The sequence below is a fragment of the Psammomys obesus genome, unplaced genomic scaffold (genome assembly GCF_907164565.1).
Source record: "Psammomys obesus unplaced genomic scaffold, mPsaObe1.curated_primary_1811, whole genome shotgun sequence".
NCBI classification, from domain to species: Eukaryota; Metazoa; Chordata; class Mammalia; order Rodentia; family Muridae; genus Psammomys; species Psammomys obesus.
In genome coordinates this window covers 11121368-11137193 of record NW_026596234.1, presented here as the reverse complement: position 1 = coordinate 11137193, position 15826 = coordinate 11121368, and the positions used below count along the sequence as shown (strand labels likewise).

Below are 15826 nucleotides of genomic sequence, written 5' to 3'. Positions count from 1 at the left end.
GACTACCTCAGCTTTGTAAATATAGGTTCTGGGAATTGAATTTTCAAATCACCAGGTTTGTGCAAGTGCCTTTACCTGTTGAGCGATCTCAATAGCCGTATGCTTTTGTTTGATTTTACATTGGACTCTTGTGTGTGCCCAGTGGCATGGATAGGAAACGTGTGCCAACATGTGGTGGTCAGAAGACAACTTGCAGGAGTCATCTCCTTCTATTCTGTATATCCTGCACACACATACAAGCAGGCAAGACACGAATAGACAAAAGAGTAAAACTTATAAAAAGGTTTGGGGTCACCATTAGCTATACAACTAGATCAGATTTGGACTGAGCTATATGAAACCCTGAAAAGATCCTGCCCGCCACCACCTCAAAGGAAAAAAAAAACAAAAACAGAAAACACTGCCACCTCAAATGCATAATTTTAGAAAAGGGGTTATAATACAAAAGTATTCATAGTTGGGTGTGCTAATGAATGCTTGTAATCTCAGTGCTTTAGAGATGACAGAAGCAGGAATATGATGCAAGGTCAAGGCCGTCCTGTGTAGTGAGTGTTGGGCCAGCCAGGACTAACACAGTAAGACCCCACCTCTGAAGCAAAGTAGGAAACAGCAGTAACAAAAAGACTCATTTATGTTACTCACTTTCTCTTCAAGTGATCACTTATTTAGACTCTGCTTTTTAATTTTAGATTCAGAGCCATGGAGCTCAGCGATGCAAATTTGCAGACACTAACAGAGTATTTGAAGAAAACTCTGGATCCTGATCCCGCCATTAGACGTCCAGGTAAAGATGTCTTTATTCTTTGGCTTATTCATTTTTGAGACATATGGTGGAAAACTTTTGTGTAGTCTGCCTGGTTATAAATTCAAAAGAAAAAAAAAGTATGTTTGCTTGTTTTCCCAGGCCTGGTTGATGTGACATGTTTGGCTGCTTAACAATAGTTATAACACACAAAGCAATTTTTTGTTGAGTAAAGTAGCTTTTATGACATCTTCTGGGGTAAAAAGTACTGGTGTGTTTAATATTGTCTAAGGCTTAGAGTTACTTGTGTGAACTTAGAATTTCAGCCTAGATACAAAAGTTAAGAAAAGAAAAAAAGGGAAGGGGGTCTTGCCAGGTGGAACTACTGGCGTGTGAACTAGACCTTGTTAAGGGCCGTATTTGTTTGGAATACTAGGGATGGTACTCTAACTAGGGAAGATACAAAACTCTAACCAGCTTTGTATGCTTAGATTTGCAACTTTGCTTGAAACATCAGGATAGCATAGGAAATCCTCTCCCTCATTTTTAAATGATGGTAACCAACTTTTAAAAACTGAGGAAATGTGGGCTCAGAAAGGTCTTCTGAGCAGTTTGTTGGTGATCCTTGTTATCATAATCTAATCTTCAGAATGTAATAATATTATGCTTCTGGACAGGATTTCTCTTCAGAGGATCTGAGTCATGAGTGGAGGGAAATATTATATAAAACAAATAGAAATGTGACTGTGTGGGTGGTTTGTGTCTCTGTCATGCCCATCATCCCTTTGTTCGCTGGTTAAGAAATCCAGTGCCAAGAACTCTACTAAGCTGTACCCTTAGCCTCATCCTAGTCTAGGAGTCTGTGTGATTTCTAATCCTTATGCAGGGTTATTTGAAGCTATTTCATGCCAGTTTATATTTTGAGAATATTATCCCCCCCATATCTGACTACCTTCCCCTGTATCACCCACAATATTGTATGTGTGTGTGTGTGTCTCTGTGTGTCTGTGTGCATGCGCGCGTGGGTGTGCAAGTATGCACATGAAGAAGCTGGAAGTCAGTATTGGTTATCTTCCTTTTTAAAAAGATTTATATGTCTAGCATTTTTGCCTGTGTGTATGTATATGCACTGAGTGTGGAAAAAAAAAAAATATATATATATATATCACATGTGTGCCTGGTGCCCGAAAAGGCTGGAAAAGAGAATTTTATCCTTTGGAGCTGGAGTTACCAGTGGTTATAAGCTGCTGCATGGGTGCTAGGAGCTGAACTCGGGTCAGTTCCTAGAGCAGCAAGGGCTCTTCCTAACTGCTCAGCCAGTTCTCTGACCACTCTGGGTGATATTTTTTGAGACACAGTTTCAGAACCAGCTGCTCATGGATTCGGTTAGACTGGATGGCCAGCAGGTCCTAGGGATCCATCTGTCCTTACCTGAACAGCCCTGGGGTTACAGACATGCTCTCTTGTGCTTGGTTTTTATGTGGGCACTGGAGGGGGAACTTAGGTTCAATGCTTAAATGCTTGGGCACCAAGCATTTAACCCAACTGAGCTACCTCTCTGGCCCAGTCTACATTTCTGAGAGGTCACACTAATGTCCCTGATGTGTTGTTCGTGGATAAAGAAAAATTAATTGCTCTAATCTTCTTAGAATTTCTCAGAAAGCCTATGCTAGCTAACACTATTGAAATATATATATATTTTTAATGTGTTTTTAAAAGTTGAGGGTGCTAAAAAAATAAAAAGCCTTATGACCCCAGGACAAAGTGTAGAAATAAACTGCTGTTTCTGGGAAGCAAATTTCTCAAAGATTGACCCAAGACCTGTAGAATCAGCCTCTGTGTATCTGACTATACCTGCCATCACCCAGTCTCACTGCTGAAGATGGAACCCAGGACCTTACACTTGCTAAACTGTCGACATCTTTATGATACGATAGGCACAAATTGTGAACTGGTTCCCAGCTTTGATCAGACAGTTATATGAAAGTGGAGGCCAGAGGTCAGCATCATATTTTTACCTCTTGTCACTCCACCTATTGTTTTTGAACAGGTCTCTTACTGGCCCATTGGCTAGAGTTGCTTCTCAGTGAGCCCCACAGATCCTCATGTGTCTGCCTTTCCAACACTAGGATTACAGGAGGTGCAATGGTCACCACCATGCTTACTGCTGGACTGACTGAACCATTTCCCCACCCAGAATTGGAAGGCTTTTTAGGCTCCTGGCCTATGCAGAAACATGTCAGCATGGAAAAGTTTTAATTGAATTAATTAGTTTAGAGTATGTGTGTGAGTGGGAGGAAGGGAGGAGAAGAAACAGACAAGACAGAGATCAGGAGATATGTCATAGTGTTTTTGTAGCAGAGGACAACTTTGTAGAGTTGGTTCTCTCTTCCTTTCTGTACCTGGTTTCCAGGCATAGAGTTTGGGTTCCTAGGCTTGTGCAGATGTGTGGTAAGTGCCTTTATATGCTAATCCGTCTTACCATCAGTAAGAATACTGTATAGGTGAAAGAGTAAACACAAAAACATTGCCTTAAACTTTTGAGAAGTATGCTTCAGGCCTAGGTAGATATAGCTAGAGTGCTTGTCTACTAGCCCGTTCGTATAATCCAAGCTTTTGAGAAGGGGACACAGGACAACCAGATAGATATTCAAGTTCATCCTTGACTGCTTACTGCATTAGAGGCCATCAAGGCTACATGATACTTGTCTGTGAATGAATGAAGGTAGCTCAGATGATTTAGTGGGTAAAGGTGCCAGCTGCCAAGCTAGATGACTTGAGTTTAATCTCTGGAACCAACATGGTAGAAGAGGGTATCATCACATATAAGCTGAGCAGACAGACAGACAAACAGTAAATACAACAATTTTAAAAATCACATATAAAAATCACATATAACACCAAACAAAAAAACCAACATAGTATGTCTTTTCCTGAAAATAGTCTGAATTCTTCATGGTAAATTCAAAACAGAGCAGCTTTGGAGAAGCCAATACTGCATTCACATACATGCAGGCAAAATATTCATATATGTTAAATAAAAATAAATAAATATTGGGGGTGGTGTCAAACAGGGTTTCTCTGTGTAGCTTTGGGTGTCCTGGACTTGCTATGTAGACAGGCTGGCCCTGACCTCACAGTGATCCACCTGCCTCTGTCTCCCTGCATGCCACTGTGCCCTGTCTTTATTTTTTTGTTTGTTTTTGAGGCATTATTTCAATATGTAGAGCAGGCTGGCCTTGAACTTACTGTATTATTATATAGACAAACTTGGCCTTAAACTTGCAGAGATCCACCTACCTCTGCCTCCCAAGTGCTGGGATTAACGGCCTGCACCGTCAATCCTGGAGCATAAGTAAGTCTTCTTTGAAGGACCAAGATAGAAATCTTTGTCTTAGTTTTACTGATGGCTTGGCTCATGGGTAATAGCATATTCACATAAATAGCATGGACTCATTGTACTAATATTACTTGTGAAGGAGGCAGGAGGCAGGGTGTGTAACTTACAGTAACATCTGATTTCCTCGGGAGCTGCAGCTTTGGGTGGGTACATCTGAGTAGACTGTTGTAGATGTTGGGGAATTGAGTGAGGTCATTTGAAAACTGAAGCATATACATTTCATCTAACATGTGAAACCATTTAGTGGATAAAATCAATGTTGTCCTGTAGGAAAATGTTCTGATATTTCATTGGCTGGTTGGTGGGTTTCTATTTATGTATCTGGTTTATTTGTTTTGTTTGTAAGACAGTATAACTGTGTAGCTCCAGTTGGACTAAAGTTCAGTGTGTACCTGGGTTTGCCTGGATCCTCCCAAGTACTCAGCTTAAGTCTCAAACCATTATTTGTCATCTAATCATTGTTTCTTTTTATAGTTTATATTTAACTATAGACATAGTTTTATTATAGGTATAGAGTGGAAATGTTTATTTTAACAAGTCTAACATGAAAATTCTTTTACAGCTGAGAAATTTCTTGAATCTGTAGAAGGAAATCAGAATTACCCACTGTTGCTTTTAACATTACTGGAAAAGTCACAGGATAATGTCATTAAAGTATGTGCTTCAGTAACCTTCAAGAACTATATTAAAAGGAACTGGAGAATTGTGAGTATTTTGGGAATACATAATTAAATACTCTGAATGTTTCTATGGCTTATATCTATTTCTGTACTAAATTCAGGTGTGAATTAATGTTGAACAGGTTCTTTATCTAAAACTCGTGTTACTTCATGTAAATTCCGCATGACATCCTACCTTTGTAACTTAGACTGTTAGGAGACCTAGGCCGTGAAGACAGTCTGCATTGATAGAGCATAAGATGGGCTGTGTGTGTCTCTGTAATCATGGTTTCTTAGGTTATACAAGTGCACTAAGGCCAAGGGCAGCACAGTGAAATTCCATCTCAAAAGAGCAGACTTTTACAGTAATTAAGATTTACTTATTCATCTATTTATTTCACAGCAGGGTCGAGCTTTGTATCCCTGGCTGATTTGGAATTCGGTCTTATATATACACTTACATATACACACCTATAATCTGCGTGTGTGTGTGTGTGTGTGTGTGTGTGTGTGTGTGTTCAAATACTTACTAGTCTTTCTCATCATTGACAAAAGAATTTATAAAATCAGTCTGGAGAGATGGCCCCGTGGTTAACGAGCTCTTACTGCTCTTACAGAGAACACAGCTTTGGTTGTCAGTGTCAGCCTGGCTTACAGCTACCTGAAATTGCAATTTCAGGAAATCTGATGCCCTCTTCTGGCCTCAAGGGGCTCCTGCATACAGATGGTACACATAAACTCATGTAGGCAAATACATATAAAATAAATACAACTTTAAGAAAAAGCTTATAAGGCAATAAGTATTATCTTAAAGCTTTTATTATTCATTAGATATTGTTCTATGTGGTAAAGAAATAGCTAAATCTTAGAAAGTCCATATTGTTTGTGGGCATGTTAGCCTCTTGTTTTTGTGGGGTAGGAGGGAAAGGAGGGCTATTAGGTAGAGACAGTCTTTTCATAGTTTAGGCCATCCTAAAACTCATGAACAGCTCTACTGCATCAGGATCCTGATGTCTTTATCTTTATGATATGTAAAACCAGGGAGTCTATAGTGTCTCTAAGAGGTGTACCCCAGGTGTACTTTTTTAAAAAATATTTTAGTTATTTATTTTATGTAGTACACTTGAGTGCTCTGTTTTCATGCACACCAGAAGAGGAAATCAGATTCTATTACAGATGGTTGTGAGCCACCATGTGGTTGCTGGGAGTTGAACTCAGGACCCCTGGAAGAACAGCCAGTGCTCTTCACCACTGAGCCATCTCACCAGCCCCCCTCCCCAGGTCTACTTTTAATTAGTAACAGACAAAGTTTTCATAGGATAGATCTGTAAGGTGAGAATCAAGTTGAATCTTTTAAAGATGACTCTGATTGGCCCCACATTGATGGCAACACGCCTTTTATTTCAATCTTGGAGGCAGGGGCAGGTGAAATTCCTTAGTTCAAGGCCAGCTACATAGAAAGATACTGTCTCTAAAAGCAAAACACAAACACACAGGATGACTGATTAAATAACATACATCTACAAATCTATAAAGATTTTAACTACATGCTGATTAACTTACATATTTACATAGAAAACTGAAACTAGTTATTTTTTCCTTCCTCCCTCTTTTCCTCCCTTCCTTTCTTCCTTCTTTTTGTTGTTAGTAGGGATCAAATCTAGGGTGTCCTTGCTAAGTGCATCCCAGAATGTACCCACACCCCAGGACTCACTTGTTTCTGTGTTTTTTTTTTTGTTTTTTTTTTTTTTTCTGGGATTATAGGTGGAGTTGCCAATAGCCAATTTTTCAGCCTAGGCTAAACCCTACATAAACCCTGTTTTGAAAAACTGGGAAGGAAGGAAGGAAGGGAGGGAGGGAGGGAAAAACGGTCATTATTCCCATAGGAGACAGAGAAATAGTTACGTTCCTCCATTTTCTTTGATAACTTGAGTTATTAAGATTAGTTACATTTTATTTGAAAACCCAAATGGATGTGAGAGTGGATCCTATGTCACTTGCTTGTTGATATTTTGCTTTTAGGTTGAAGATGAACCAAACAAGATTTGTGAAGCTGATCGAGTAGCTATTAAAGCCAACATTGTTCATCTGATGCTGAGCAGCCCGGAACAGATTCAGAAGCAGGTGGTGTTCTGCGCTAGACCCAGGGAATTGGGTGCACCTTTATGAGGCTGTCTGCTAATTAAAGCTTTCCTTCCCTAGTTGAGTGATGCTATTAGCATCATTGGCAGAGAAGACTTCCCTCAAAAATGGCCTGACTTGTTGACAGAAATGGTCAATCGCTTTCAGAGTGGAGATTTCCATGTTATTAATGGAGTCCTTCGCACAGCACATTCACTATTTAAAAGGTATTAATGCACAGGTTTATTTTTAGTATGGTTTCTGTTAGTGTAGCTTTCTGTTGGGTAACTTCTTACTCCGGTGAATGTGAACATCCTGGAGTAACTGGGAAGTCACTCATTTCGTTGTGTTCACTTCATCTCGAGCAACAGCGTCCATCTCGCGCTGCCTCGTTTTCTGTGAGGTAGTTAGATTATTCTTTGTACTTTGAATTCAGAAGGCTCTCTGGTTGATGGCATCTGGTTGATGGTTGATGTTCATCTGTCCTTGAACATCTAAATTGAGTAAACAGAAGGTTGAACTCCTATGCTTCTCTCCATTTTCTAGATACCGTCATGAGTTTAAGTCAAATGAGCTATGGACTGAAATTAAACTTGTCTTGGATGCCTTTGCTTTGCCTTTGACTAATCTGTTTAAGGTATGGTATGCCTTGAAAGTTACCTAGTATTTTAAATTGCTTAAATATGTGTATAATTTTAAGAGATTTAAAAAAAAAAAAAAAAACTTGTTTGATAGTACAGCATTCCTTTTAGAAGAATTGCAACCCTGTGCAGAAATGGACACAGTGAGGCTGAGCTTCCTTGTTGTACAGTATTAAGTTGCTGGCACTTTTTTAGCCTACCTTCTTAATTTTCTAGGAATGTTTAAAAACAACCCAAGAATCCTATCATTTCACCCAAGTAAGTGAATGTGTCTCTAAAAGAGAGATTGACATTTTGCCCACATGTGGAATTTAATTACATACTTTTACAGAACACAGGTATTTTCTTTAGGATGTTCTTAGTGTTTATAAGAATCCTATGAAATTTAAATTAATGCCTCCCCCCCTTTTTTTTTTACAGACAAGATACCACAAACACTATTAGTAAAATGAGAGTTAAGCTTAAGTCTCACTTCCTTTGATGGCAGAATGCTTTTCATTTCTTTCAAAAAGGATGGTTGTATAATAGTGTTCAGATAAAGGTTTTATAAAGGGTATTTGTGGTTAAGGTAACATTTTTCAAAAATTAAGACCAAAATGTAATCAATTTTCCAGCTTTAGATTCGGAAAGATTTTCATTTTCTAACAGTGTAATTAAAAGCCAAGGCATAGTTCACATGCCTATAATCCCAAGATGAGGGAAGGAGAGGCAGGAGGATTGGAAATTTGAGGCCACAACTGGGCTATAACAGCAGGTTCCCGGCCAGTTTGGTTTATATGGTGAGACTCTCTGGACAAGAAAAAAAGTTTTATCTAGATTACAGTGAATGAAATGAACATTCTGTTCTGAATATGCTGTTAGAAATGCTACTCTTCTTGAGTGGAACAGTTTATTGAGAAAAACGTCAATAGTTATTTTTAGTTTTAAATTCCAGAAGAAAGCAAGTAAGCATTTGCTCACAAAGTGGGTATGTGCAAAGTACAGGAAGTTCTTCATGGTTTTTGTTGTTTTGGGGGGATTATTTTTTGTTTTGGGGTTTTGGGATTTTTGTTTGTTTGTGTTTGAGACAAGATTTCTGTGTGTAGTCCTGGATGTCCTGGAACTTGCTCTGTAGACCACTCTGGCCTTGAACTCAAATCTGCCTGCTTATGTCTCCTGAGTTCTGGGATTTAAAGCTATGTACCACCATAGCCAGTCAAGGAATAAACATGCAAAAATTCTGTCATTTCCTATGTATATTCTAAACATAATTAGGCATTCTTTTAGTATTTTGAGACAGGGTCTCTTTTTCAGATTTATTTATTTGACTTTATATATGAGTGTTCTGCATGCATACATGTGCACCATGTATAAGCCTGTAAGGAGGTTTTTATTCACTGTAGTACCCCCCTCTTTTTTCTTTTTAATTTTATTTTATGTGTGAAGGTGTCACATTCCTTGGAATTGGCGTTACAGATACAGTTTGTGAGCTGCCATGTGGGTGCTGGGAATTGAACCCGGGTCCTTTGGAAGAGCAGACAGTGTTCTTAACTACTGAGCCATCTCTCCAGCCCAGTACTCTTAACCACTAAGTCATCTCTCTATCCCTCTTCTCTGTGTAGTTCTGGGAGCCTAAAACTTGCTCTGTAGGCTAACCTAGCCTCAGACTCAAATAGATCCGCCAGCGTTTGAGTCCAGGAATTAAAAAGGTGCCTCCACTTATTTTCCTCCTTGGGATCTCACTATGTGCCCATGGTAGGCCTAGAACTTAGCATGTAGACCAAATTGGCTCAAATTCAGTGCTAGCATTAAAGGTGTAAGATATGCTACACCTGGCTTTTGTTTGTTTATCTTAAGATTGTCTGAAGGACTAGAGAGATGGCTCAGAGGTTAAGAGCATTGGCTGTTCTTTCAAAGTTCTTGAGCTCAATTCCTGGCAACCACATGTTGGCTCATAACCATCTATCTATAATGAGATCTGGTGTCCTCTTCTGGTGTGTAGCCGCACATACAGGCAGAATACTGTATAAATAATAAATCTTTTTTTAAAGGGGGGGATTGTCTTGACAAGTCCAGTGATGACCTTGAACTTCTGGTGATACTGTTTTCATCTCCCAAGTAGCTAGGTTATATGCATGTACTACCCCTAACAAGTTTATGTGATGCTGAGATCAAACCCTTGACTTCATGTATCATTGTCCCATCCCCTTTCCCCAATATTTCTTGTTGTTAGGTCTTTCTATGTAGCTCATTCTTCCTTTGACTTTTGAAATCCTCCTGCTTGTACTTGGATCATATGCTTGCCTGACTATACCCAACTGTAACTCCATACTAGAGTAATATTCCTTATGAGTAATGGAATCTCGGTTCTATTCAGATCTCTGACCTCCCAAACCCATTTCTTTGCTTTCTTTGTGCTGTCTTGTACTACTCATGTAGAATCTCAGACTCAGAAGTAGAGGCATGTAGAACATTGTATAGACAAATCTATTCCTATAGCTAGGATAATGCTCAGTTGAAAATTATATAAATACCAAATGGTAGAGGAATTTTGTTGTTCTGTTTTGTTTCGTTTTGAAACAGGCTTTCTTTGTGTAGCCCTCACTGTTCTGGAACTTGCTCTGTAGACCAGGCTGGTCTCAAACTCACTGAGATCTGCCTGCCTCTGCCTCACATGTGTTGGCATGTACCATCACTTCCACCCTGCAGAATTTCTTCTGAGAGCATGTGGGAACTGCTTTTTTTTTTTTTTTTTTTTTTTAAGATTGATTATTTATACAATATTCGGCCTTACACAGTGTTCTGCCTGCATGTATGCCTGCGTACCAGAAGAGGGCACCAGATCACATTATAGATGGTTGTGAGCCACCATCCGGTTGCTGGGAATTGAACTCAGGACCTTTGGAAGGGCAGCCAGTGCTCTTAACCTCTGAGCCATCTCTCCAGCCCGCTTTGTTTGTTATTAATGTGTGTGTACATAGGAAAGATGCCCAGAGGGGTAACATTTGGAGTATTTACTAGCTGTTATCAGATTAAAATACATACTTTTATTTTTCAGCATCTTTTAAGTAAATATATGTTACTATGTAAAGGCCTCGTTTGGAGAAGAAATATAAGTAGTCTCAGCATAGCACAAGGCTATTTCACTAAGCTCACCATGCTGCCTTTATGATACACTAAAACCTTGTTTCTAAATTCCTTTCCAAGGCTACCATTGAACTCTGCAGCACCCATGCAAACGACGCCTCTGCCCTGAGGATTCTTTTTTCTTCCTTGATCTTGATCTCAAAATTGTTTTATAGTTTAAACTTTCAGGTAAGTTTTATTTGATTTCTTGCTTTTGATTCTTTACCTTTCTCTTGATCTCTCATACACACACACACACCTTTAAATAATTAGTCCACCTGACAGGATTGATTTCCCCAGCATTGGTTCTGAAAGGAAATAAAGCATTTTTTCATGTTTTGTTTTATAGGGATTTTTTTTCTTTTCTTAACATTTTAAAATTTGAGGTTGGAGAGATGGCATGACATGAGAATTGGAATTATAGACAGTTGTGAACTGCTTTGTGGGCACTGGGAACCCAGAATCACTTAGCCATCTCTGTAGCACCTCTTCCCTGTACCCTACCCTAATTTTATTGAAAGCATTATAGAATTAGATATTCGAGGGCCAATAAGCTAGTTCAGCATGTATATATGCTTGTTTGAATTTGACCTCCAGGATACACATGGTAGAAGGAGAAAGCCTTTGTCTGCTGTTTCATAAACACATGTGCATACAGAGACAACAATTAATAATAAATGTTTAAAACTTTTAAAGTATATGTATGTGTGAATATATGCCATATGTGTGTTTATGGATGCCTTTAGAGTCCAGAAGTTGGCTGGAGCTAGTTGAGAGCCTCTGTGTGGGTACTTAGGGCAACCATCTCATAGGAGAGGGATGTGTTGTAACAGTGTGCTTTGTAAACATGAGCTTCGTGTCGTCCTCACTGAACCCGTAGAGAACAGATAGCTGCAGACTGAAGTAACAGGACAGTGATGTGAGTTTCAAAGGCAAATGAACGCAGCTGCCACAGTTCAGGTGAAGTAGAATTTTTATAGACTAAAGTCTGGACTGGAGCCTACAGCAATGGGCAGATGTTTGTCATAGTTGGGAAATTGGTTAATCAATGCATTTTAATCAAAAGTCTCAAGTCTGGTTATTCTGCAGGATCTCCCTGAATTTTTTGAAGACAATATGGAAACTTGGATGAACAATTTTCATACCCTCTTGACACTGGATAATAAGCTCCTACAAACTGATGTAAGTATTTAAAATATTGTCAGTCTTTTTCCATCATTAAGGATTATTTTGGTGCAGATGAAACTCAAGTGTTGTAATGTTTGCTTAGTGTGAGTGGCCAACTCCCCCACCACAAAAAAAGGATACTCTGAAGACTGACTTACTCTTGGATTGTTAATATATGAAATTTCACAAATGTAAGAAATATTTGACTCTGTGATCTGTAGGAAATTTCATCGTTACGGCCTACCTTCCTAAAATCCCCACACTGTCAGAAGATTAAGAGTACAGTGTCAGTTTATTGTCATTCTCCACTATGTCGTGAGGTTGAGGCTCTGCAGGACTATATGATACCCTGTCTCATGAAGCAGAAAGGGAGGTGGGGTGGGTCTTGCAGATAATAGCCCTTGTTGCCATGCCCTATGCCTTTTTTTTTTTTTTTTTTCTTTAAGACTGTTTCTCTGTAGAGCTGGCTGGCCAGAGATTGGTCTGCCTTTGTCTCCCAAGTGCTAGAATTAAAGGCCTGTGCTGCCGGCTCAATATTTAGTATATTGTCAACGATTTATTTTTTAATGTGCTGAGAAATGTCCAACTCACTGGAGGAAATCTTGCTCCATACAGTTAATCAGAAAAAGCCCTCAGAGTCTTTCAGGCCTAAAGGGTGCAACAAAGTTTGCACTCGTTAGTTTCAATGCAGTTGGGGAAACCAGTTTGAAGTTATGTTAATAAAAGGCATACTGCTATTTTTATAATATTTTATGTGTGTTAGTGTTTGCCTGTGTTGATGTGTATGCATCCCATTCGTGCAGTGCCTGCAGAGGCCAGAAGAGAGTATTAGATCACTGGACACTGTAGTTAGTTGCTGGTAGTTACAAGCTTCAGTGTGCACATTGGGAACCCAGATCTGCAAGAAGAGCAAGTGCTTGTAGCCCATCCTTTTCTCTTCCCCTTTTATATATTTATAACCAAAATATTATTTACACACAGTGTTACTTCATTTGAGGATGGGGCATTGCATGTTTTATATACTTACTATTAAAATTATATTCCTTTTAGGGACGGCAACATAATATTATTAAAGAGCACTGGTGTGATTGCTCAGTGGTTAAGAGCACCAGCTGCTCTTTCATAGGACCTAAGTTTACTTCCTAGTGCCCACACAGAGGTTCACAAACCATCTGAAACTCCAGTTCCAGAGGAATCCAGCGCTCCCTTCTGGTCTCCACTGGCACCAGGCATACACTTCATCCACAGGACTACATATAGGCAAAACACCTAAGCACATAAAACTTGAAGATAATAATATGACCCGATGGTGGTAATCCCAGCACTTTGGAGGAAACCTGTCTCAAACTCTACCCCCACAAAAAAAAATTATAATAATAAAATAATCTTTAGAAACCCATATTACAGAAAGTATGATATATGACTGTTACTGTTCAAGCTCCTATAGGATTATTTTTCTTTTTTAGATCTTTGAGTGTTTTGTTCACACATACAAATGCATAATCATGTATATCCTGGAACTGAGATTGTCAATGACTGTGAACTGCATGTTGCTGCTAGGAATTGACCTGGGTCCTCAGCAGAAACGGGAAATGCTCTTAACCACTGAGACATATCTCTAGCCTCAGATGTTTTTCAATCTTATATTTCAAATGCTTTCTTGTCAGCAACAAGGAGAAAAAAGCCTTTATTTAACCCAAAAATTTGTGAGAATCTAGGTGTTGTGATACTTGCCTATAATTTGAGGACTTAGGATGTTGAGGCTAACCTAGGACATATTGAAAGTCTCTCGACTTAATACAGGGGCAAAGGTGTTGGGACTTACTGACAGTAACTAATAAATAATAACGTTATCATTTGCATATTTGAAAGCTTTGCATAGATTGATGGTAGAACAGATGCAGCTCGATAATTGGTTTGGATTTAAATCTTAAACAAGTCTGTGCCTCTGCCTGGAGAGATGGCTTAGAGGTTAAGAGAGCACTGATTGCTCTTCCAAAGGTCCTGAGTTCAATTCTCAGCAACCACATCGTGGCTCTTAACCATATGAGATCTGGTGCCGCCTTCTGGTGTGCAGGCATACATGCAGGCACAACACTGTATATCTAATAAATAGATTTAAAAAAAAGAAGTCTATGCCCGAATTTTAGCTCCTCTCCTTCCTTTATAGCAGCACTAATGTTGTATGTTTGAGTTTTGTCTTTTCTTTCATGTGAGGATGAAGAGGAAGCAGGTTTATTGGAGCTTTTAAAATCTCAGATTTGTGATAATGCTGCTCTCTATGCACAAAAATATGATGAAGAATTTCAGCGGTACCTGCCTCGTTTTGTCACAGCCATCTGGAATTTACTAGTTACAACAGGTCAAGAGGTTAAATATGATTTGGTAAGATGATGGTAGTGACAGAATGTTTTCTTTCCCTATTTATTTCTCTTTTTTAATGTTAATATATTTTTATTACTATCATTTATTATAATTTATTCAATTTGTATCCCAACTTTGGCCCCCTCCCTTGTCTCCTCCCAATCCCACCCTTTCTCCCTACTCTAGTATGCCCCTCCCCTAGTCCACTGATAGGTGAGCTTCTCCTTTCCTTCAATTTGACCCTAGCCTATCAGGTCTCATCAAGACTTGTTGTATTGTCTTCCTCTATGGCCTGGCAAGGCTGCACCTCCCAGGGTTAAGTGATCAAAGAGCCTGTCATTGAGTTCATGCCAGAGAAAGCCCCTGCTCCCCTTACTAGGGGATACTGGATACTGAGTCTATGGACTACATTCTGTGTTTATTTCTTATAAGAATAAACTAGTTTTGCTTTTAATTATATTCTTATTTTTGTATTTTGTTTCAGTTGGTAAGTAATGCAATTCAATTTCTGGCTTCAGTTTGTGAAAGACCACATTATAAGAATCTGTTTGAGGACCAGAACACGCTGACAAGTATCTGTGAAAAAGTTATTGTACCTAACATGGAATTTAGAGGTAATTATGGCAAAGTGGAAAGGGTTTTCAGGGGAGTAAAAGCTGTTCTTAAAAGTGTGTAAGCTTTGGACATGGTCATAAGACTCCATCTCAGCTCTATACTCTTTTTTTCCTCTTGTTTTAAAGGTGGTTAACATCAATTTAATAAGATGACTTCTTTAGAATATAAGATTTATTTTTTTAAACTACCAAGTAAACCTTGTGGCCCGTCATTTATTACCTGGTTTCTAAGCCAAGACAGAAAATGTAACATCTGTGAAATGATTATTATAAAAATATTGAAAAAGATCTCAATTTTGAGAAATTGTTTAATTTTAGTATTGTAATTATTTTTAACATCTCAGTAGGGTAAATAAGGTGTTTTAAAACTGTTGGCGTGAAGGTGAGCTACTTTAAAATGGCCTCCATTTTAAAGTAGAGAGCCTGTGTTTCTTCCTCTTATTAAGAAGGTAGAGGCTTGTGTTGTGTATTACCCACCCAGGGCTCTTCAGGTGTCACCTCAAGAAGAGCAAGAAGCTCAGGACAATAGAATGTGGGTATTTTCAAGCCACATCTGTAGGATGTCTGCCCTACATTTATCACTGAAGTAATTTATTAAATAATAGTGGATAGAGTTAATGTTTGTTTTAATGTCTTTACTGACGACATAGAAAGTATTCCTAGAAAGAATGGTGGCTTTTGAATGCAGTAGGAAGATTTTAGGAGCCTTATTCTTTATTACACTATGATTTGCCTAATAATAGTTTTCTGGCATGTGTGCTGAAGTCAGAATGAGAGAGGACTTTGTCAAACAAAGCAGCTCTGCTTGCTCATGTATAGAGCATGATGGCATGTTCTCTGGAGGCTGTGTTAAATTACCTACTTTCTCTGTAGCTGCTGATGAAGAAGCATTTGAAGATAATTCTGAGGAGTACATAAGAAGGGATTTGGAAGGCTCTGGTATGTGTTTGGGTTTTTAGTTAGTAGTTACCTGCCACCAATTCTAAGGCACTTTTCTTTCTAATAAATGTGGG

At 38.8% G+C, this 15826-nt stretch overlaps 1 protein-coding gene across 3 annotated transcripts in view; it reads left to right on the top strand.

Annotated features, from left to right (window-relative positions):
• The window catches only part of Cse1l (chromosome segregation 1 like), a 39389-nt gene that overhangs the window by 7366 nt on the left and 16197 nt on the right, over nucleotides 1-15826 (top strand). For all 3 annotated transcript variants that reach the window (XM_055596136.1, XM_055596137.1, XM_055596138.1), the window contains 10 exons: nucleotides 690-784; nucleotides 4705-4847; nucleotides 6824-6925; nucleotides 7004-7149; nucleotides 7469-7559; nucleotides 10750-10857; nucleotides 11758-11850; nucleotides 14053-14220; nucleotides 14684-14813; nucleotides 15687-15752. In XM_055596136.1, the coding sequence (XP_055452111.1) occupies nucleotides 700-784; nucleotides 4705-4847; nucleotides 6824-6925; nucleotides 7004-7149; nucleotides 7469-7559; nucleotides 10750-10857; nucleotides 11758-11850; nucleotides 14053-14220; nucleotides 14684-14813; nucleotides 15687-15752 (1132 nt within the window). In that variant the 5' untranslated portion in view covers nucleotides 690-699. The remainder of the gene's footprint in view (nucleotides 1-689; nucleotides 785-4704; nucleotides 4848-6823; nucleotides 6926-7003; nucleotides 7150-7468; nucleotides 7560-10749; nucleotides 10858-11757; nucleotides 11851-14052; nucleotides 14221-14683; nucleotides 14814-15686; nucleotides 15753-15826) is intronic.